Below are 21,879 nucleotides of genomic sequence, written 5' to 3' on the forward strand. Positions count from 1 at the left end.
TTTGTTAATATTCTGTCCTAGAATGCTGTAAGATGGGCCCTTTTTTTTTTGAGCACCTGCCCTTTTAGTGGTCTCTGCACGGCCCTGATTAAAAGTGTCATAATTTACCAAATGACGCTTTATGACAACAGTCATAAGTATTCATAAAGGCTTACTCATGTTCATAACAGGTGTTATGTTTATGAAAGTGTCATTACAGTCTTATTCACCCCCCTTCAAATAAAGTGTTACCCCAGTGATTGTTAAATCTGGTACAAACACATTATTAAATAAATCAATCAGAAATCTTTCATGATGTCTAATTACCATTATTACCATTATATTACTTGAAAATGGTCTCAAAACAACAATATTGTTTAATACAATAAATTCTGGGACAGGTTATCAACCAGCAAAATTAAAATTAGAAGATTATTTATCTGAAAGAGATAAATAGTTGCTCTTAGAATAATTCCATCCATCCATCCATCCATCCATCCATCCATCCATCCATCCATCCATCCATCCATCCATCCATCCATCCATCCATCCGCCCGCTTCAGGAACCATCATGCATTGCGATTGGACAGTAATTCAGTTAAACATTTTTGATGTTCTGCAGTCCACACTTGTTTACAGATGTTCAGAAACTCTTAGCTTTAGTTTGGACGATGAGGCAAACCGACCAATCAGAGCGTGACCTCCCATAACTGACCAATGAAATCCCGCCAGGACTAGCCACTCAGTAAACTTGGGAACCAAACCAAACCATCGTGAGCCTCACCCAGCAGAGGATCCTGATGATGGTCTGAGGCTGCCTGATGAAGGTCAGGGGATCGAAGGTGCCGCCGGCCTTCCCCGCTCCATATGCCTGGAATCCGTCCATCCACGCTGCCTGCTGACCCCAGACCAGCTCACAGCGGTTCGACCTTCCTCCTAGAGTCTGTTCTGAGAGGCTGGTCCCAGTTTACTGCATCAGTTTGGACCAGTTTACCCAGTTGGTCAGGATTTATCTCCTAACTGGTGTTTGTGCTTTCTTCTTCCTCTTGTCTGCTGTTATAAAATGCTCAGTAATCTGCTCTAATCCTCCTCATCCTCCCTTCAGGGCTTTTCTTCCCTCAGTACTGTCTGACAGGCTGAAGACTCAACCAGCTCCACCAATCACACAGGAACATGCATCATGGGTTCAGGCTGTGGTTACAACCACCCAATCAGACTGAAAGAGGCGTAGTCTAACACAACTTTAATCAGATATTTTGTTACTATTTTAGATATTTTACATGAATTAGCATTGAATAAAGAACAAGTCACATCTGGTGATACATCTTAAACATGCAAGATAGAGGATCCTGAGAACCATAAAGAATATGGAAACCTGTTCAAAGTTCTCAAAGACAGTGTTTGTAGAAAGGTAAAGTCAGGTTCAAGTACGATTTACAACACTGCATATGTGGATGTTCAGATCCACTTCTAATGTGCAATATTTTTGTACTTTGCTTTTGAATAATACTGTAAGCAAATCAGAACGTTAAAGAGTATTTGCAGTAAAATGTGAAGCATCCATATTTCACGTCATATTTTGTGTCTGCAAGATCAGACTTCCATGACAAAGACGTGTGTTCATAAAATAGTGTCAGGACCATTCTTCCTGATGACCGATACAGACACTTTTTTTTTTTTAGGAAAAAACTGCCCATTTTGATCAGGAGAAACCTTTAGAGGTGGGCAACTAGGTCGTTCAGTTTTTACCAATTGTTCTAAAAAACACACAAAAGTGACTGAGAAAGCTGTCATAGATAAATGCAGTTATTTATTCAGTCCAACCCAACACACATAGACAAATCAATAGACATCTTGAGAAAAACACTGCCATCTGGTGGTTAAAATCAGTGACAACAGCTCATACAGTCAATAAAATGACAGTACATTCATTCACTTCATTCCAGTTTTATTCACTTATGTCATAAAACGAGAATTTAATAAAATGCTGCAGGCAGATCAGAGTGACTGTAACTGTCTGACTTTTGGCTTTTGTGTTTTATCACAATTAATGAACAAAAGAAATGATAAAGATGGAAAAATGGTTAAATATAAAACTGATACAAGCAAACACAAAATATACGTCTTAATACATACTTTCAAAGTTTACTTCATAAGCAATGTAATATCATTCACTTAAATAAGTCACAGTTGCATTGTGGGTTGTATCCAAAGAACAAAATGAGAGTAAGTTTCATGCCTGAGAGTGAGGGGTTCTGCTAGGAGCATCTGGACCAATCGGATCTCTGAGCTCAATTATTTAGGGCTGATCGTTTAAAGCAACAGTGAAACATTTTGTAAGGCATGAAGAGCTGGTTGGAGCTTCAGGCGAAGACGTGTTACTCAGTCATGTGACTCTCCTCAGCCAGTTGCTGCTCTCCATCGTCTTCACCACCACCATCATCATCATCATCAGTGGGGGGTCTGGTGCGCCTGAAGAAGCCCAGCTACACACACACACACACAAACACGCACGCACGCACACACACACAAACACACACACACACATAAAGACGGAGGAAACCCTAACAAGACGGAGGGGGTGTGGACTTGTCATGTGGAGAACAACTTAAAAACAATACTGTGAGCTTCACCGCCACCAAGTTCTGCACCAAAACCTTCTGACTGAACAGAAGGTCAAAGGTCAGAGCAACAGCTTAAACCAAAAATAAAACCAAAACATCAGATTCAATTAGAAACTCATTAATTAAACATAATAAGGGAACCTGCTGAAAAGCAAACTGATTGATTGATTGATTGATTGATTGATTGATTGATTGATTGATTGATTGATTGATTGATTGATACCTTCCAGAAGATGAAGCAGAGCAGGCAGAGGAGGAGGAGTCCAAAGATGATTGACAGAATGATGTAGCCAATAGGAACAGGTTTCTCTCCATCAGGAGAACGCCACACCACACTGAGCTGAGCCTGCGCGCGCGCGCGCACACACACACACACACACACACACACACACACACACACACACACACACACACACTTCTGGGTTCTGCTGGATATTATTTATTGATTTAATGGTTATTGATTACCTGTGTGTGTCCACTCGTAAGCAGCAGTGGTTGGACCTTTGAAGGTGCGCTGATGACATCATAAAAGGCAGATGAAATTAGGTCATAGTTCAGGTAGGAGGTCTGAAGGACAAAACACAAAATGACAACAGAACCCTCACCTGCATGTGTGTGTGTGTGTGTGTGTGTCTGTGTGTGTGTGTGTGTGTGTGTGTGTTCATACATACCTGTGTGAGTGTGTGCAAATTAAGTCGAGCTGAGATTTTTACCACGGCGCTAAAGCCCCGCCCCAAATCCATGACATCACACTCAAACCGGACACACCCCGTCTCACTGCTGCTGCAGTTCTGAAACAAACATAACTCAGCCTCAGATCAGAGAAACGCACACCTGTAATATTTCTTAGTAACTTGAAGGTGTGTTCAGGTGTGCAGAGGAAGGAGTTATCACAGATTAGTGACTTTCATAAAGCGACTATAAAGGAGCAAAACTGTTTTCACCACATGGATGGTTTGTCTGAGTGAGTTTGTCTCCTCCTGCTGGATGGGTTGAGAAACTGCAGCAAGACTGGCATTACCTACAAGCTGTAGACAGGTGAAAGTAAGACAGGTGAGCTGTAGACAGGTGAGGGTTAATTAATAAAAAGTAACGTGACGTTGTTTTACCTCTAAAGGCATCACCTCTGATGTGTTCACTGTCTGACAACTCAAGGACTCTTCTGACGGGGTGGAGATGACGTAGAGCAGGAAGTGATGTCGCCAGGTAGAAGGGAAGTCCATGGTCAGTCGGGCATTGACAGAACTGGGGCCCTGATTCCTGATCTACAAACCAGAATCATCAATAACATCAATGTCAGTTGATGAACAGCATGTTGGGCCTTCACCAGCTGGTGACTGGAGGTTCAGATCCACCAGAACCTGGACTTCCAGCAGCAAACCAGCAGAGCTCCTACTGCTCTACCTCATGTTCAGGTCCTAATGCCTCCAAAGATAAGTCAAAGCAACATCAAGCAGTGGGTTCTCAACAAGACATGGCAGAAATGTTCACCTGAAGTCTACCTGACCAGGCCTGATTCTCTGAACTGGATAACCTCCCACCAAATCAGTTTTATGAGCTGTGTCCAATGCTGGTCTTGTTTCTTTCAAGTCCTGTTAATATCCCTCATTACCAGGCGTTAACCTTACCTCATACACGTGCTCCATCAGTGGCCCGACTTCCTCCAGACTTCCAGGGTTACCTACAGGCTGCCAGTCCGGGTGGGGCAAGAGGATTTCTGGAGGGACGGACCCCCTGCAGAGAAACCAAGACCTTACTGCAGTCAATCTGGATATCTGGTGTTATATCCAGAAAAGTTTTGAGTTATACCCTCTGATCTCCAGCGTGGCCTCAGCCTTCACCTGAACCTTCACTGTCACATGGTTACTGCTGGAGTTCACAGAGTTCTTACTGGTACAGAAAGGTGGCCAGAGAGTAAGACAAAGGAATATGAGCTTTCAGCAGTAAACCCAGGTACCAGCGGAGTTTGTACCTTCGTATTCTTAGGCTGAAGGTGATGTGACTCTCCACCTCCTCCAGGTTTCCAACGCTGAAGAGAAGACCAGTCTGGATCTGCAGGTAAAGGAGCCACAATCACTAAAGGATTGTTCTTCGCCTACGATTTCCTCTTATAGGGCTTGGTTTGACTCCAATCCCACTGGACTGAAGATTAGACTCTGCTTAGCAGATTGAGTGCTACAGCTCTTACAGCAGAGGTTAGCAACTCCAAACCTCCAGGTCTGAAGTTCTGCATCTTTTAGATGTTTTCCTTCTTAACCACATTTGGAAGATAATTTTATGATTTGAATCAGATGTTTGAAACCTTTAGGTTGAAACTGATCCACCTCTGGTTTAGAGGAATTGGAGATTCACTCACTTTCTGTCTGTGTTTCATTGGGTTCCCGAGGTCACAGGTGACAACAACCGTCTGGTTTTCTTTCCTCTGAACACACACCAGTCGGTTTTCACCCTGCAAAGTAAAACCCGACAGGACTGTTCTTATTGGCTGTTGAAGTGGTTCATTTTTATCAGTATATCAGGAAGTGATGTCGCCAGGTAGAAGGGAAGTCCACAGTCAGTCGGGCATTGACAGAACTGGGGCCCTGATTCCTGATCTACAAGCCAGAATCATCAATAAAATCAATGTCATCAATAACATCAATGTCAGTTGATGAACAGCATGCTGGCCTTCACCAGCTGGCCAGCGCCCTCCAGAGCTCTCACCTGACAGCTCTGGAAGTGTGTGTGTTCAGGGAGTTGGACCACCAGCTCGGTCTCATACGCGCCCTCGCCATCGTTTGTAGCCGATACCAACAACAACAGGGACTGATCGTCTCCGATCAACACGCTGTCTGACACACTAATATCACACACCATGAGACACACACAAAACAATATGTCAGCACTTCAGTTCTTTAACCACATAGCAGATTTAAATCAGGGATGCATTTATATGCTGATGATATAGTTATTTCTGTGGCTGTTCCGTCTTTATGTGTAAGTATTTTGCAGGCTGCCTTCCAATTACTGAAATTCTCAGTGGATTTTCTCATCAATATCCTGTTGACTCACGGTTTAGCGCTCAGCTTCAGGTCAGGAATGCAAATGTTATCATCCCCACAGTCCAGAATCAAACGGCTCTACAAGACACACAGACACTGTGGTTATCTTTAAACTCTGGTCCTGGGTTCAGTTCCTCCTCTGGCAGGAAGTAGGCTGCCTCACCTGGACTGTTGAGTGTGTCTGACCATGCAGCAGAGCATTCTGGGTAGGGATGAGGAGGCTGATCTCAGCAGTGATGAAGATCGGACTCAGTTTATCCCGAACTTCTTCTTCAGACTAAACACACAAACAGAACAGTGTAAAGATTCTGCACCAACATTACTATCAAACCTTGTCTCCATGATGTGACAATTCAAAGAGCTCAGGTCTCTACAACATTGATTCCACCTGTAGCAGATACAGGTGTGACTGAGCTCATGTAATTAGTTTGTCCACTCACCCTCAGGTATGCCGTGTGATTGGTACAGGCCAGGCCCACCTGCCTCTCCACAAACAGCTCCATTGATGTCTGAGGCTGATTGTTTGACAGCAGCAGAGTTCTTCGTGCCAGTGGCTGCTTCATCGTGTCCAGGTGTAGCTCCCCTCTTAGAGCTGCCACCACCAGCCAGCAGACAGACAGAATTATATTACTGACATTAACATATTCTGAAATACCCCTAAAGACACCTTTACCTGTCTGCTGAGGGATTCTGTGACCAGAGACATGGACACACATTCGGACAGCAAAACTGAGGAGATACACCAACAGAAATGCAGATAGATTTATCAGATATTTCTTCTCTGCAAAAAATAATAACATCCTGACATTTAACGATATGCAGATGACATATGACTTTATATTGAAGCTCATTCTAACATCTTTAACACTCAAATGGGTTATCTCTGCACAAAGAGCATTTTAGATACTTACACTGATACTCATGTAGGAAATATATACAGGAATAAACCTCCCATCACCTACTGCAGGGAAGCTGAGTTTACATTTTTGTTTCAGAGAAGTTTTAGCTTTGTCAGCTCTGGTTAAAGTGTAGAAATGCCTCTTTTCATGAAAACACTGACTATATGAGTTAAGGGAACGTAAAAAGAGACTGATCTTTAGACAATAAGGCCTCAACAGATATTCAGAAAATCTAACTATTGATAGAACTGGTGCTTGAAGTAACAGAACTGGTTTCCAGAAGATTCTTGAGGTGGTTTATCTGTTTCTTATCCACAAGAGTTTGAATTTACCTACATCTACATTGGATATCGATCTCTGAGCTAGATAAATCCCCACATGTGTATGCTGAGAGATGTTCAGTTGGCAATTCATGTGGCTTGTTCTGAACCAAGACTCTTGTATCATTAGATTAAACCAAGTCTAAACTGGAAACAGAACTGGGCAATGAGAAGGTATTTAAAAACCTTACACTGGCAAAGGTCAAACCAATCAGAAACTAACTGCATGTACTAACATGTGATTGTGGAGCCTTGGATTGTACTGAACTGTCATGGTTTAAAATTGACTGAGCAGAATTATCACAATTTTCCCTCAAACCTGGCCAGGAGCACCTGACTTTAGACAAACTGAGTAAAGTTTGTGGTTCTTGGTTTAAAAGTCCAAGTTGATGAAAACTCTTGAATAGTTGCTTAATTACCATGAAACTGGTGTGGTTTTGTGATGACACAGTTTAACATCTGGATTCAGGAAGTCTGGTAGCAGTGAGACAGAAACTCTGGACCGGATCACAGCCTGAGACCTGAACACACAAACCCAAAGTTTACTGGAGTGAAGTAGCAACACTGAAGGCAGTTTTCCTTATGGGGAAGGAGAAAACACAAGGGCTTATCAGACAATCAAAACTGGACTATTGACAATGACCTTATTAAATAACCTTACTCAATGTTAGCGGTTTAAAACATAAAGTTCTTTTGTAAAAAATTTAAACTGAAGAGAAACCTGTAGAGAAAGGCTTGGTCTGCAGCCCACGCTCCAACCAGCAGATCTGCAAACACACAAGCAGCAGCTGGTTATTGATCAGTAATTATTAAGCAATAAGCCGGAGCTCCTGAACATACCTGGGTATCCGTTCCCATCGAGATCCACACCTGACCTGAGAGAAAATCCAAATGCTGAGCTGCTGCTAAATAATGGGCTGTTAATAATTTGCGAGGGTGTAGCTGACAGGCCGTTGCTGTTGCCCAGGTAGATAAACACCTGGCCACCACCTCCATCTGACCATGGAGCCCCAACAGCAATGTCTGCACACAGAGGGGTAGCATTGGATTAGCCCCCTGAAGCTAGAAGGTTTATTATGTTGAGAAGCTGGATATTTGGTTACCTTGGTAACCATCCATGTCCAGGTCACCCAGCACGGAGAGGGCGGAGCCAAAGCGGCCATAGATTGACTGACCGATCAGTGATTGGTCAGGCTGTGAGGAGAAGGAGGACTTTTTCTTCTGCAGGTATAAAAGGACCTGAACAAAGAAACATTCAGATTGACGGTTTATCCTGAAACAAGCAAAGAAATTCACTTAAAACTCAGCATGTCTGTTGATAAGGTCAAGAATATCAAATGCATTGTTTTGGAGATTTCCCAAGAACATCCCACTGGAAAGGGACCATGGGTTGGACCATGAAGATTCTGGACAGACTACAGGAGAATACGTTGTGATACTCCAGAATGAGCTGGAAAGTATCATTACCCTGGATGGATGGATGACGAAAAGGACATAACTAAGGATGTTTGTTCAAACCAGTCAATGCGAATGAGGTTGAAGACTATTGCCTGTGAAGCATTTTGAAATAAAACAGCAAAGACACCGAAAAGCTGACAGACAGACAGACTGAAACATGAGACTTAAGGATGACTTGGACTCGGTGTTCAGACCTGCCCTCTTTCCTGCAGCTGCCCCATCACTCTGTCCATGAAGAGAGGAGCTCCGATCAGCACATCGTCCAGACTGCACCAAAACCAACAACACAGCCAAAGTCACACCAGAAAATGGATCCAGCCTCCATCTTTTCAGAAAAACAGTAAATCTGCCAGATGTGTTCCTTCTCACCCATCACTGTTGACATCCGCCACGGCGACGCTGTGACCAAAGTAGGACGCCACCTGCAGGAGACAGAGACATCTTAGCTCCAGTTCATCAGCATCCAAACAGAGCAGAACAGTTTGAGTTTTCACCTGAGTCCCTGGGAAGGTGTAGTGAACTGTCAGAGAGCCGGCCCTCCTGCCGTCATAGATCTTCACCTGGTAGAGCAGACCAACATTAGAGTCTCACTGAGCATCGCCTTCATCAGAGTCAGTTCACTACAACCCAAACAACATGGGAAAAACTTACTGTTCCTGCCGTGTTCCTGTCATTTGGAACCCCGACCACATAATCTGGTGAATACAAGCAAAAAGGTTAGGAAAAGAAAAATCACACTAGATTAGATTAGACTAGATTTACTTACCTGTTATTTTGTCTCCGGTCAACAAACCACTGGCCACCGAGTAACCTGACAAACAGATGTGTAGAAATAAATTACACTTCATCTGTTTTTAGAAAATAACTACAATATGTGCTGCACAACAGAGCAGGAAAGACTTTCAGAATCAAAAAAACAACTTTTTAGTTTTTCTCATATGACTTTGCGCTTCCATAAAGACATCTGAAGAAACTGTCTTCTGCTAAAAACCTTCAGATGCAGATATTTCTTTGTGCAGTTTTAAAGATTATCTGGAACATTCTGTTCTAGTTTCAAAACACTGGTCTCTTTCTGCTGGGAGATTTGCATAAATATCGTCAGCCCTTCAAAATAAAATCTGATTACCACATGAAATACAGTATGTTTCAGGTTTTTGATGGTACTTTTGTGAACTTTTTGACAGTTCATAAACAATCTTACATCCCTTTACTAAAAAATCTATTTAAATACCAAAGCCCAGCCTTTCAGAATAAAAGCACTTTTTCAAAGGATTTCAGCATAATGTGTCCTCACCTCGGTAAAGGTCGTAATCTCCCTGCTCATTTGACTGGTGGATTCCAGCCACATACTGGATGGGTCCATTGCTCAGTCCACTTTTGATGATGTCACTGACACCCACTGTGATCACCTGACCTGAAATCCGCAGTGAGTAAAACCTTATAGAAAATCATTGTACTTAAAGGCGTCACTCTAACGGCAGGATTTCTGCACCCTGTTTCATGTTCACTCACATCCAGTTGATTAAAATAACTGTTTATTGCTGTTAAAGTGGTCTTCTTGAGGCTATACTGCTGGATTAACTTCAGATATTTAATTATCCTTAGTCACACCGTTCAGCCTGAACAGGAAACTTTCCCCAATACCATTTGTAAACTGATGTAGTTACAACCACCAGCCAGCAGAGGTCTCCCTCACCCTGGAAGTAGAAGCTTCCTGGAGCTCCAAGCACCAACCGACCGTCCTAAACACAGAGGGCTAAAGTTAGCATCATCAGTCCTGTTTAAAGGTTTAGATACATCCTCAGTTTCTTTATAGCTTCATTCTTAGGAAGCAAATTTTTCTTTATATCTTTTAAAGTTACTCCAAGACACAATTCTCTAAAATTCCTTGGAAAAACTGGACAAATTGAGGATAAAACCGTTTCAGACTCAAAAAGTTCTTTCCAGTAGACGAACAGCATCTGAAATCAAGTCTTTATAAACGTGCAGCAAGTCCAGATCCTTCATCTGATCATTTGTTGAGTGAAAAGTTTTCAGCTGATGGAACTGGTCAGGTATATCCTGGACCGAGACTGAGAGGAAAAGATGCTAAAATCGAAAGAAAAACTCATAAAATTCTACAGAAATCCTTAAAAACTTATGAAACTTTAATTAAGATTACATGAACATCAGAGGTGGGTAGAAAAACCAAAAGTTGTACTCAACTAAAAGTTCCACCTCAACATATTTTCACTCAAGTCAAAAGTATTTTGTAAAAAGTCTAACTAATAAAATTAATTATTTAATATTTAAAAATTACATAATCAAAATATTATTGAAATGTGGCTATTTTAAAGACAAAAATGACAATAATTCATGTAAGAAACAAAAAAATAAAATCAGGCAAAAGACAATGTTTCTAAATCACTTTAAATAAAAAATAAAAAACGTATGAAACTTTAACAAAAACTGCAGGTGTGTGTCTGTGTCTGGTGAATTTTTGCTTAAAACATGTTTGTTTTTTATTCAGTGGGTAGAAATCCAGACTTTTTACTCAAGTAAGAGTAGAAATACTTCAAAAATAAAACTACGAAGGTAAAAGTAAAAAGTGCACCGTAGTAAAAACAATCCTAAAACTATTTTTTTCTTTTCAGAAAGGTTACTCAAGTAAATTTAATTGAGTAAATGTAACTAGTTACTACACAACTCTAATGAACGTCCGAATCCTAGAAAGGAAACAGGAAGACCACATCACCTTGGTGATGTCGGCGCTGAAGCCAACCTCGCAGTAGCGCTGATCGTTTCCTAGACAACAAAAGACAGTCTCAGCCTTTCAGACAGTTTACGGTTTAAGGTTTTCCTTCCTTACTGTTGCTCCTCTGCGTGTAGTCGTTCTCCATCAAGGTTCCTCTGCAGGGAGAGAAAGGTGTGGCGCTCCAGGTCATTTGGTCCAATAGGAGACAATTTCCCACAGGTGTTTTCCCTGACTCTGCCTCTTGCTGGTTGACGTTCCAATGAAAGAGTGGCGCACACGCCTGGAAATGGAGAAACACACAGGAAGTCTTTATTTCCGTTAAAAACATCACAAATCACAAGTCCTGCTGAGTCGAAGGTGCCAGTCATGTTGTAGTGCAGTGTTTTTCAAAATGAGGCCGCCAGAGGGCGCTAGAGGTCCTCAGAAAGCTGGATGGAAGATGAGGAAAAAAATGCATTTAAAATCTTTCCAGTGGTAAAAAGATGTCATCAACAGAATCTTCAAAATAAATGCAGCACAAACCAAATAAAAAAATTTCTGCACAAACGAGCACAGAAATTTGACACCAATTTTGTTAGATTTGGGTGATGTTCGGAGAGACCTTTAAACTTTCATTAATCTTCAAAATAAGAGCAGCACAAACAAATGTTTTTGGCTGCACGAACCGGCACAAACATAATCGAGTTGATTGACACCAATGTTGTTGGATTTGGGTGATGTATGAGAAGTTGGTTGACCTTTTGACCTTTAAACTTTCATTAATATCTTCTAGGCAAAAGCAGCACAAAAAACATTTTTTGCTGCATAAGCATAGACGAGTTGTTGACTCCAGTTTTGCCTGATTTGAAGAAGGTGAGAGTCTGGTTGACCTTTTATAATCTCTTGAAATATCTATTAATATCTTTAAAATGACAGCAGCACAAATGAACATTTTTGTTCCACAAACGTTTGACGCCAATTCTGTTAGAAATTGGTAATTGTAAAATTTTAACTGGTAATATATTCAACATCACATTCATGAAGTCATAATTCATTATCAGACAAAAATTTCCACTTAAGACCTCATTGCTAACTAAAATTAGAAGCTACATTAGAGTAATAATTACTGGATTGTAAATAAAAGTGAGGAAAACAAATGAAAAATTAAACGTTTCTTGAACATATTTTGTCGTATTGTCCGTCAGGAGTTAACGCCGGTTGGGGGGTCATGTTGTGGAAAAGGTTTTGAACCCAGTGTTCTCTCACCAGCAGGTATCTGCTGCTGACTGAGCGAACAGAAGCTCCAAACCATTGCCCGCTCTTAAAGGAGTGAAACCTGAGACCTGAGAGGCTGTGCTCCTCATCACCTGTGAAGGACAGGAGAGTGAGGCAGGAAACATCAGAACATCAGGTGTAAAAATCTGACGGGTCATTTCTGGTCCAAGCATTCAGAATTTCCTAAATACATTCTGGGCAGAACAAATCATAAACTCACCTGTCAGGTCAAAGTCGATGATGTCACAGGCTCCATCAGGTGACCAGGTGCACAGAAACACGCCCCCTCCCTCTGTCACCCCGGGTTGGCTGGTGTTGGCTTTGGGAGCTCCAATCACAACGAAGAACCTGCAGAACCAAAGCATCTGAGCTCCTTCCAGCCGTAAATGACCTGACCTCTCGGTGAGCACCGGCAGTTTGCACATCTGAATCTTCTCTATTCGTCTCATTCACCCTCCAGATCTAATTGTGATAGATCTGGTACTATCACAGTTACACCCAGAGCTAATGCGCTAAGAGCGGAGCTAATTCTTCAGTTAGCACTTTATTGTTTTTTGCTAAAGTTGAAAACATTTAGCGCACTTAGCTTCCACTGAATTAATATTTCTGGACAAATTCTAAAGCGCTAATTTACTTGGTTGTTTTGTAAACATTCAGCTGAATAAAGTTCAAAATCTGTGTTGAAGGTTTGGGTATTGAATGTTCAAGTATAGCCGTTTATATTTATGCCCTTATTTTGAAGAAAATTAAGACTGTTTCCTTTCTTCTCACATTTTTCACCTTTGACGCATGCAGCAAATAAATTTTTTTCTGTACCCAGAATGCATTGCTAGACCTTTTAAAATCTACTCATGTCCTTCATGCTTTCTGACCAAAGCCCTCCCGTGGTCAGTTAGGCAAAATCAGCAAGAGAGGTGGTGTCGTGCCAATAGTTTTGGTAAAACATACCCAGTTGTACAAAAACCCACATGGATTTTAAACTAAAACATTAAAAATGTTAAATGTGGAATATATCACAAATAAAGCTGAATTTGACTTACCAAACTCCCAATATCAACAACAAGAAGAAAGTGTTTTCATCAGGATGTATTGAGTGTTTCTAATCTGGACTCTAATGTTTTCACATCAACAGTTTCACAGCAAGCCTCTAGATGGCGCCATAATTACCAAATAAATCCAGAGTTATGAGACATTTATAGAAGAAACGGAAGTATGAAAATAAATTGGGGACATAAAGTTTGTACAAAAGAAAAAAGATAAAACTGAACCCAGTTTCGAAGTCCTGTTTGCAGTTTGCTTCAAGCCATGTAAGAAACACAGCAAACATGCAGAAGAATGTGATCTGCTCAGATTAAACCGTCACTAATCTGAGCAGATTAGTGTAAAATATGAAGTAAACTAAACGCAGGACAATCCTGGAGAAAACCGGTTAGAAGCCGCAGACGGCTGGGATCGAGGTCACCTTCTTACAATGTGCTCCAGATCAAAATATATCAAGTAGTGGCCTAGTTAAAGTCCAAAACTAAATAAAACCGAGAATCCGTGGCAACACTAAAAAATGAGTTTTTAGCGATGTATTTTGTTACGAGAATAAAAAGGAACCACTGAGTCAGCATACACTGGGGAAGACATCCAGTGGAGACAAACCTCAGAAGATCTTCAGTGAAAATGGCTGAGAATGTTTTTCCAGGTATTGTAACTCACCTGATGAAGATTTTATTCTTCGTTTCAGGTAAACAGATCAGGTAACGTGACGAACTTACGTGTTGTTGAAAGAGTGGAAGTCGATGGAGAATCCAAACAAACTTCCTGCTGGTCCACTGAACATCACTGGTTTTTCCAGCAGGTTCAGACACACACTGGCCGTGACACACAGCAGCGCACACACACACCTGAACACACACATCTCACCTGTCTGGAGACTGAACCAGAGATGCTTCAACACGCCTTTATAACACCACTCTGTGTGTGTGTGTGTGTGTGTGTGTGTGTGTGTGTGTGTGTGTGTGTGTGTGTGTGTGTGTGTGTGTGTGTGTGTNGTGTGTGTGTGTGTGTGTGTGTGTGTGTCCTGACAGATGACTGACAGCTGGCGGTGTGTGTTTAACGCTCTGAGCTGCTGTTTCCTGCTGATAGAAAATAAAACTAGAAGCTGGCTTATCTGCCGAGTTCAGTTTTCTGTGGATGGTGAGTTCAGGAACATCCTGGAAAGAAAAACGTTCTCGGTTGATCTTTTATACTCCCTAAGAACTCGTTAATAATCCATTTTATTTCTCAGCCTCTGTTTTGTCGGCCGTTTTAAGCAGCAGATTTCCCCGTATTATGATAATAATAATGATTTAAAAACCAACAACCGTTTAAAAAAAAATAAATAAATTGGGTGCTCAGGTTTAAATTTATTAAGGATTTGATCCACACTGGTTAAAAATTATACATACAAGCTCAAATAGAAGCATATACATCCACTAATATTTCATGAAATGTAGCACCGGCTATTTGCAACAACAAGCTTCTGGATATTTGACAGTTATTATTATCATGTTCAGACACACACCTGACACATAATATATTCTGTGCATAACATATGCGTATTTTGCATAATATGCATAGTTGTATAAAATGCTGAAAACATTATAATAAAAATAAAACTAGAAATCATAAAGTTCTGGACTGGATGTTGCTGCTTCTTTAAGAATCAGCTGGAGTTGGATTGATGTCCTTATGTGTGAGGTAAAGATGTTTATCTTTTAGCATTATTAAATCAGAATAAGTCTGAATTAGATTAGGGAGAAGACCGGGATGATTTTTAGTCCAGCTCCTTAGAAAGCTGGACTATGATGGCGACGAGGAAGAGGACGATCTGTTGCTTCTTCGCTGCTCAGGTGTGTTACGGCAGCTGTGTCAGCGCCCCCTGCTGCTGTTTGTCTGTCAGCACATGCAGCTGTTTTAGCTCCGCCCACCAATCTCCAGGGCAACGCCAGCGCGGCCGCAGCAGCAGGTCGTTGAGGAGGGCGGCCACACACGCCCCCACAATAGGCCCCGCCCAGAACACCTGCAATGGAAGCGACCAATCAGGGATGAGTTAATGCAAAAATTACACTATTGGTGTTAGATAATGGTTTATTGCATGTGTGAAACTCAAGACCCGGGGGTCAAATCTGTCCTGCTGTAGTTTCTTTATCGGCCTTCTTGTTACAACTGAGGTTTTTTAAAAAAATAGCAGCTCAATTAATCGTTAGTTGATTAATAAGATAAACTTTAGATTAACTCATTAAATGATAACTCGCATCTGTGTGTGTGTGTGTGTGTGTGCTGACCCAGTGGTTCCTGAAGTCGAGTGTGACGGCGGCGGGACCAAAGGAGCGCGCTGGGTTCATCCCACATCCTGTGGCGCCGACCTGAAAAGGAAACAGAAGCTGATTGGCTGATTGGCTGCTTAAAGGGCCAGCGGACAAGTGGGCGGGACTTACAGCCACCAGGTGTCCCAGACTGACAGTCAGACCGACCAACAGAGGTGTGGCCACCTCAGGCAGAGAGAGCTCTGTGGTTACCATGACGACAAGGACCAGCTGGAGCGTGATGAGCGTTTCCACGGTGACGGCCTGGTACAGCCGGACGCCAGAGGACACCTGGACGCATACAGGCGAGTCAGAGAGGATCATGCTCTCTGATTGGCTGTCGGAGGGACACTCACCTGGTTCACAGCAGGTGCCACATCTCCCATCACCCCCAGCAGGAGTGCAGAAGAGGCCACGCCCCCCAGCAGCTGGCCAATCATGTACAGCGCTGCCCTCCACAGGCGGAGCCTCAGGGTCAGAGCCATCGCTATGGAAACTGCGGGGTTCAGGTGAACTGCTCCACCCATGGACAGCGCTGCCATGGCAACGGATAGACCAAAGACCAACACAACCTGCAGGGGACATGCCACGAACCCAGGTGGTGGAGGACCCTCAGGGGGACGGCTGTGATTGGTCGGACCTGTCGACCCCAGGTCAGCCTTTATCAGAACAGCTGATAGGCTGGCAGTCAGGAAGAGGGCGGTGCCTACAAACTCCAGCAGGAAGTGATGCAGGCAGGACTGGGAGAGGATGTCCCGCAGGACGAGACGGAGACAACGAGAGACAAACATCACAGTGGTGACTGGACCAGCTGATCACAATCATCTGTGGGGAGAAAAAGTAACAGGTAAGAACAAAACAGGTGAGATCCAGGTGGGCTGGGAGTCTAGTGAGAAACTCCAAGGCTGCGTTCACACCAGACCTGCTTAATCCGGTTTAATCAAACTCTGGTCCGTTTGAGAAAGTCCAGTTCAGTTGGAGACGTGTGAATGCGTAATAAAAACTAACTCTGTTCCGCCTATAGACCTTGGTCTCAGTCCGGTTGAAGTGAACTCTGGTGCGGTTTAAATGCACATGTGAACACCAAGCAGACCGAAGACCGCTCCAAACAACGCAGGAAGTGAACTACAATGCGTTGTTGTCATTTCATGAAGAAGAAAGTTGTGTTCAGTATCTTCTTCAGAAGTTTTTGTGTCATTTCCTTCAGTGGTTCCTGGTTAGGCGCCACCACAGGCCAGGAGGGGAACTGTTTTTTTAGCAGCTGCTGAAAATGTAAGGAATGTTGCAATTTTGATCCCCAATCGAACTGAATTTACCTGACTAGGTGTGAAAATTCCCGTATAATTGGTCCAGGTAAATATTTCAAATTTAGAGCTCCTTATTTGATCAAAATCCCAAACACCTTGAAGTCCTGATGGTTCAGAACTTACCTGTCGGCTTCAGAGAGGTGGATCCCAGGTGTGCTGCTGCAGGTTAACGACGTCTCCTACATCCAGAGTGCGAGTGTCTGTCTTTTATAAAGTTAATGTGGGTGGCGTTGGCTCAGGTGTGGGCGGAGTCATCACACAGGTAACTTATTGTTCCTGGATACATCTCACCTGTCAGGAGAAAAAAAAAATCAATTTGTTGAAACATCTTCACTGTAGTTAAAACGGACATTTGTTCTCAGGTGGATCTGACTCCAACTCCAACCTTCACCCTCAGAAACCTGAGAAGAAGCCCTCTATGGGACAGGAGGCTGCAAAGTTTCAAAATAAAACATCTAAAAACATTTATCAAAAAAAAAAAGCCCCAATAACCCAAAAAGCTGCACATGTTCATGTGTTAACTGCACATCGGTGTTGAAATCCTCCAGAGGGGAAGCATGGTAGAGGCAGCATCATGATGAGGAGCAGTTTTATTTTATTTTATTAATTTTTTAAATAATATTATTTCATTCACCAATTACTGCAGATACAATGAACATCACAGACTAACAAAAAGAAGTACTTATATACAAAATAAATAACTGGATAATAGAATAAATAGCAGCAACAAAAATAAAATAAACTAACAAACAGAAAACTGAAAAACGACAAAAAATAAAATTTTCAGTTTTAATCAGATTCACTTACAGAGTTGATTGGGGACAGCTTGCACTGCAAACACAAAATCTTACCAAGTATTTTCTTTAGTTTTTAGCGAAAATATCTTAGTAGACTTGACATTAAGCAAAAAAAAAAACAAAAACAACAACTTCTAACTAACTTTTAGGAATATATAGGATCTTGTTTTAAGTTAATAATTATTTAATGTTGATGAAAAATAACTTAGAACATGGGAAAATGTTATAAGAACTTTCACAAAAAAATAATATTATTGAATTATTGATTTAAAACAAGTTCTTGCTAAAAGGTTTTTTTAAATAAAGTTTTTTTTTGTCTAGTTTTGAGCACAGATGTCTTGGTACACTTGGAATAAGACAAAAGTAACTTAAAAGTAACTTTTCAACAAGAGTTTGTTTTAAGTCAGTAATTTCTTAACATTGATGAAAAATTATTAGTTCTAGTGGCAGATTATTTCACTGGTAAAAATTCATGCTTTAAGTGAAATAATCTGCCAGTGGAACTAGTAATTTTTCAATATTAAGCAATTGTTGACTTAAAATGAGCTCCTACATCTTGATGAAAAGTTACTTGTGAGTTAGTTTGGTCTTATTTAAGATATTTGCACTAAACTAGACAGAAATACTTGGTAAGATTTTGTGTTTTTGCAGTGCATTTCTATTAACCTCCTAGAAAAGAAGAAAGGAAGAAATCCTCACAGCTGCGTCTGTAGCAGCATGACTACAGAGACAGCTCCGGATAACCTCGGCCTGCCTAACTTTAAGAAAAGTCTAAAAGTGGACAGGATGTCAGCAAACAGGACAGAGCTACTGATTCTCTGCGGTTTGTCCCGGATTCTTGAATGAAAACCTTTTTCTGTGTCCTCGTGTCTGGAGACGAGCCGCTGAGCTGCAGGATGTTTCAGCGGGAAAACCCGACTCTGGCAGACTCAGAACAGAGCAGAGGCTTGTTTCACACACACAGAGGAGCTCTAAGCGGCTCAGACACCTGAGAGGTGTGTGAGGCATCCAGCCGTGCGACTGGCTGACATTTAGCAGCGCAGGTGTCGGCAGATTGCCTCAGTCCCTCCATTAGAGATATCTGATGAGTCCTGAGGAGCCGCAGGTCGGCTCACCTTGGCAGAAACAGAATCCTGAAGGAACGCGGCCTGATCCCGGAGCGAAGCATCTCCTGCATTCATCTGAGTTAATCCTCCTCCAACCTCCAGCTGCAACACAGGTAAACCAACTCAGAGTTAAATCTGACACTTTCTCTGTAATTCTGTAATTCTCACACATTCCAAGTTAAAATTACATTAAATATTTGACACCCTCTGTGTTTTTTTAGTTCATTTTTGTAGACATTGGATTTAATCTCTTATTTATTAATTAATTCAATTATTTTTATCCATTATTGATTGTTTTGTTTTTGCCCTTTGAGATTTAAAGATATAAAGGGCATTATAAATAAAATCTATTATTGTTTTATATGTGCACTTTTAAATGTTTTAAACCCATTTACCTATTTTTTTAAACCTACATTGTGTTATTTTATGACACATTATAGTGTATTATAATGTATTTCTTCAGCTAATGTGTTTAGTCAAAGTGAAGTTTATTTGTACAATAAGGCATCTCAAAGTGCTTTACACCTTAAAACAATTATGAAACAAAAAATAACTTTACATTTTGTCAAATGCCATCATCAAAATCATCAACCAAATATAGATTAAATAATCAATCAATGTTTTACTTGTTACTAACCAAAAGAAACTCTAAACAGGTAGTTTTTTGTTTAGATTTAAAGGAACTCAGTGTTTCGGCTGTTTTGCAGTTTTCTGGTTCCAGATTTGTGGTCCATAGAAGCTGAATGCTGCTTTTCCATGTTTGGTTCTGGTTCTGGATGCAGAGCAGAACAGCAGCAGATCTTTAATGTATTCAGGTGGCAACCTGTTCAGTGATTTATAAACTAACAGAAGTATTTTAATGTGTTAATATTCATTGTCTTGTTTTCTAATTCCATCCATCCATCCATTTTCTTTACACCCTTGTCCCTTAGTGGGGTCGGGAGGGTTGCTGCTGCCTCTCCAGCTAAGGCAGGGTCACCCTGGACAGGTCGCCAGTCTATCGCAGGGCTGTTTTCTAATACTTTAAAACTGTTTTCTGTTTTCCTACAAAACCCAAAATACGACCATTGTGAAAAGCAGTCACTGGAGGTGGGGGGATTGATCTTAATTAGACCCTCTACCTGCCCCCTTTAGACGCATCCCTGCTCCAACACACCTGAACTCTCTTTTTACAGCTGCAGGATAGAAGCTCCGGACCTGGCGCCCCCGGATCAGATACAACGGATGAATGGATCAGAGAAATTGTCCTGCAATTTAAGTTCTGTCCAGAAGAGGGCAGCAGATATTAAAACGCTCACATCTGCAGCTCAGCGAACCGCCAGGTTCGGACCCGTTACTAATTATTGGCAGAGTAGCGTTGTAACTATATTTAACTGAGAAAGTATTTGGAAGAAAATATATTTTTACTACGCTGTACTTTTTACTTTTACTTGAATACATTTTCTGGTTACTCTACCCACTGTGATTAACTTCACTGAAGGAACAAGCTTGTTTCACCCCGACACAGACACACACCTCCAGTGTTTTGTTAAAGTTTCAAAAACTGAAACTGGTATATTAAAAGAAACTGGTTTGGAAAAATGTTTGATTCTGTTACTTTGTAATTATGTTGTTTATATGAGTTATTATTTCCTCACAACTATGTATTTTGGTGTTAGTTACTCAGTACTTGATTAGTGGTATTTTTTTTGTAACCAAATACTTTTTATGTTCTTGCTTAAGAAATCTCTTAGCTACTTTTGAGTAAAAATATGTTGAAGTAGAAATACTCTAACTTGATTACAATTTTTGGTAGTCTACCAACCTAAAAGAGGAGCTCATATCCCCTACTCCAACATCTTTCTAACCATACGGCTAGAAAGAGGAGTGGCAAAAGCAAATGAGATGGACTAGCAAAGCTTGGGAACAACTGATTGTGTAACCTGGTACATTTTACTGTGGAATGTTGTCTCTGCTGCTCAGATTCTCAGCATGTCATGATAAACATTAGACTTACAATAACTGTCTTCAGTCAGAGGCTGTTTTAGATCTGTTGGAAGACTGACTGCTACTGGAGATGCTTCCTCCCTATAGCATCTTCATCCACTACGACTTTTTGAAAATATTTGCATGATATGAGTTATGACAACTTTTATTTTTCTTTGTGATAAATAAAGTATTTTTGATTTAAATTAATTTTCCTAAAATTAAGTTTTATTTTAAAAATTTTTTTTTTTAGTTTCTAAACCTAAAAATAGAAATTAAAAGGTCGTTTTAATCCAAAACAAACATCGCCGCAGGCTATTCAGAAAAACTCAACACTCTGATTGTTTAAGTGTGTGTGTTCCCTGCAGCAGCTGCAACAATCAATGTGATCATTACACAACTGGGACACCCTGACCCGGTTCTGAATGTGTGTGTGATCAGGTTAAAGGTTCAGGCCGGGGTCAGGCAGGTGGACCCCCCAGGAGTCAGCCCGGCCCAGATGGCCCAGAGCTCACCTTACAGATGGTTCCTAATAAAAGTCACAATGAGCAGCAGGAACACACACCTGGAGCAGGAACTGGGTCAGACGTGATTCATGCCCGGTTCTCCTCGGGCTGACCCATTTTCCTGAAGCTGAAACAAATGATCTGAGATGAGATTCGGTTTCTGGTGGAATCCCCAGAGAGGCGCCGTCTAACTGGGATGTATGGTTTTCTGAGCAGATCACTGCTAACCGGGGGAATCACAGTCCTGCTGGCGTGAACTGAACTAGTCCTGAACTGGTTCTGAACTGGTACAGACTGTTAGAAACTGGAATTCTGACTCAGACTGAAACAATTAATCATGATTAATCGATTATTTAAATAATCTTCAACTAATTTACTAATCGATTAATTGTTAGCTGGAGTAAAAAGACTCAGAAAAATCGTCATTGCAGAAAGAACAACACACACACAGAGCAGGAACCAAGACAGAAACATACAAAATATATACATTTTTAATTTGAGTTAAAGAAAAATAATTTTCTGTAAATATGTAAATAAAAACTATTAATTTCCAT

At 41.2% G+C, this 21,879-nt stretch overlaps 3 protein-coding genes and 1 long non-coding RNA gene across 5 annotated transcripts in view; 1 reads left to right on the plus strand and 3 right to left on the minus strand.

The window, feature by feature from the left end:
- Nucleotides 1–1,099, minus strand: part of syngr1a (synaptogyrin 1a) — a 10,475-nt gene extending 9,376 nt beyond the window's left edge. Inside the window, exon 1 of one of the 2 annotated variants that reach the window (XM_016677974.1) lies at nucleotides 764–1,099. In XM_016677974.1, the coding sequence (XP_016533460.1) occupies nucleotides 764–865 (102 nt within the window). In that variant the 5' untranslated portion in view covers nucleotides 866–1,099. The remainder of the gene's footprint in view (nucleotides 1–763) is intronic. The other variant, XM_007564977.2, reaches the window with a different exon arrangement.
- A 669-nt stretch (nucleotides 1,100–1,768) lies between these two features.
- On the minus strand, nucleotides 1,769–14,316 carry itga2b (integrin, alpha 2b). Its single transcript, XM_007564978.2, has 31 exons — nucleotides 14,073–14,316; nucleotides 12,530–12,657; nucleotides 12,301–12,401; nucleotides 11,170–11,335; nucleotides 11,056–11,105; nucleotides 10,018–10,063; nucleotides 9,616–9,735; nucleotides 9,088–9,132; nucleotides 8,973–9,016; nucleotides 8,816–8,881; nucleotides 8,691–8,743; nucleotides 8,516–8,588; nucleotides 7,967–8,102; nucleotides 7,704–7,886; nucleotides 7,585–7,630; nucleotides 7,283–7,384; nucleotides 6,318–6,373; nucleotides 6,085–6,236; nucleotides 5,808–5,921; nucleotides 5,655–5,722; nucleotides 5,307–5,442; nucleotides 4,960–5,052; nucleotides 4,576–4,655; nucleotides 4,413–4,493; nucleotides 4,232–4,337; nucleotides 3,713–3,868; nucleotides 3,548–3,631; nucleotides 3,275–3,394; nucleotides 3,069–3,170; nucleotides 2,827–2,949; nucleotides 1,769–2,465 (listed from the first exon to the last, which is right to left on the minus strand). Exons 1-31 carry the CDS (start codon nucleotides 14,213–14,215, stop codon nucleotides 2,358–2,360), a joined length of 3,081 nt encoding a protein of 1,026 aa, XP_007565040.1. The 5' UTR covers nucleotides 14,216–14,316; the 3' UTR covers nucleotides 1,769–2,357.
- A 368-nt stretch (nucleotides 14,317–14,684) lies between these two features.
- Nucleotides 14,685–21,827, minus strand: LOC103146887 (aquaporin-1-like). Its single transcript, XM_007564981.2, has 7 exons — nucleotides 21,385–21,827; nucleotides 18,864–18,956; nucleotides 17,075–17,242; nucleotides 16,001–16,469; nucleotides 15,777–15,935; nucleotides 15,624–15,704; nucleotides 14,685–15,358 (listed from the first exon to the last, which is right to left on the minus strand). The coding sequence occupies exons 4-7, from the start codon at nucleotides 16,433–16,435 to the stop codon at nucleotides 15,194–15,196; spliced, it is 840 nt and encodes a 279-aa protein (XP_007565043.1). The 5' UTR covers nucleotides 16,436–16,469; nucleotides 17,075–17,242; nucleotides 18,864–18,956; nucleotides 21,385–21,827; the 3' UTR covers nucleotides 14,685–15,193.
- LOC107837738 (uncharacterized) lies at nucleotides 16,422–17,413 on the plus strand. The gene is made up of 2 exons (XR_001663787.1): nucleotides 16,422–16,491; nucleotides 17,314–17,413. It is a non-coding gene; the product is annotated as an uncharacterized LOC107837738 (long non-coding RNA).
- Nucleotides 21,828–21,879: the final 52 nt, after the last annotated feature.

Source organism: Poecilia formosa, unplaced genomic scaffold, assembly GCF_000485575.1.
Source record: "Poecilia formosa unplaced genomic scaffold, Poecilia_formosa-5.1.2 Scaffold170, whole genome shotgun sequence".
NCBI classification, from domain to species: domain Eukaryota; kingdom Metazoa; phylum Chordata; class Actinopteri; order Cyprinodontiformes; family Poeciliidae; genus Poecilia; species Poecilia formosa.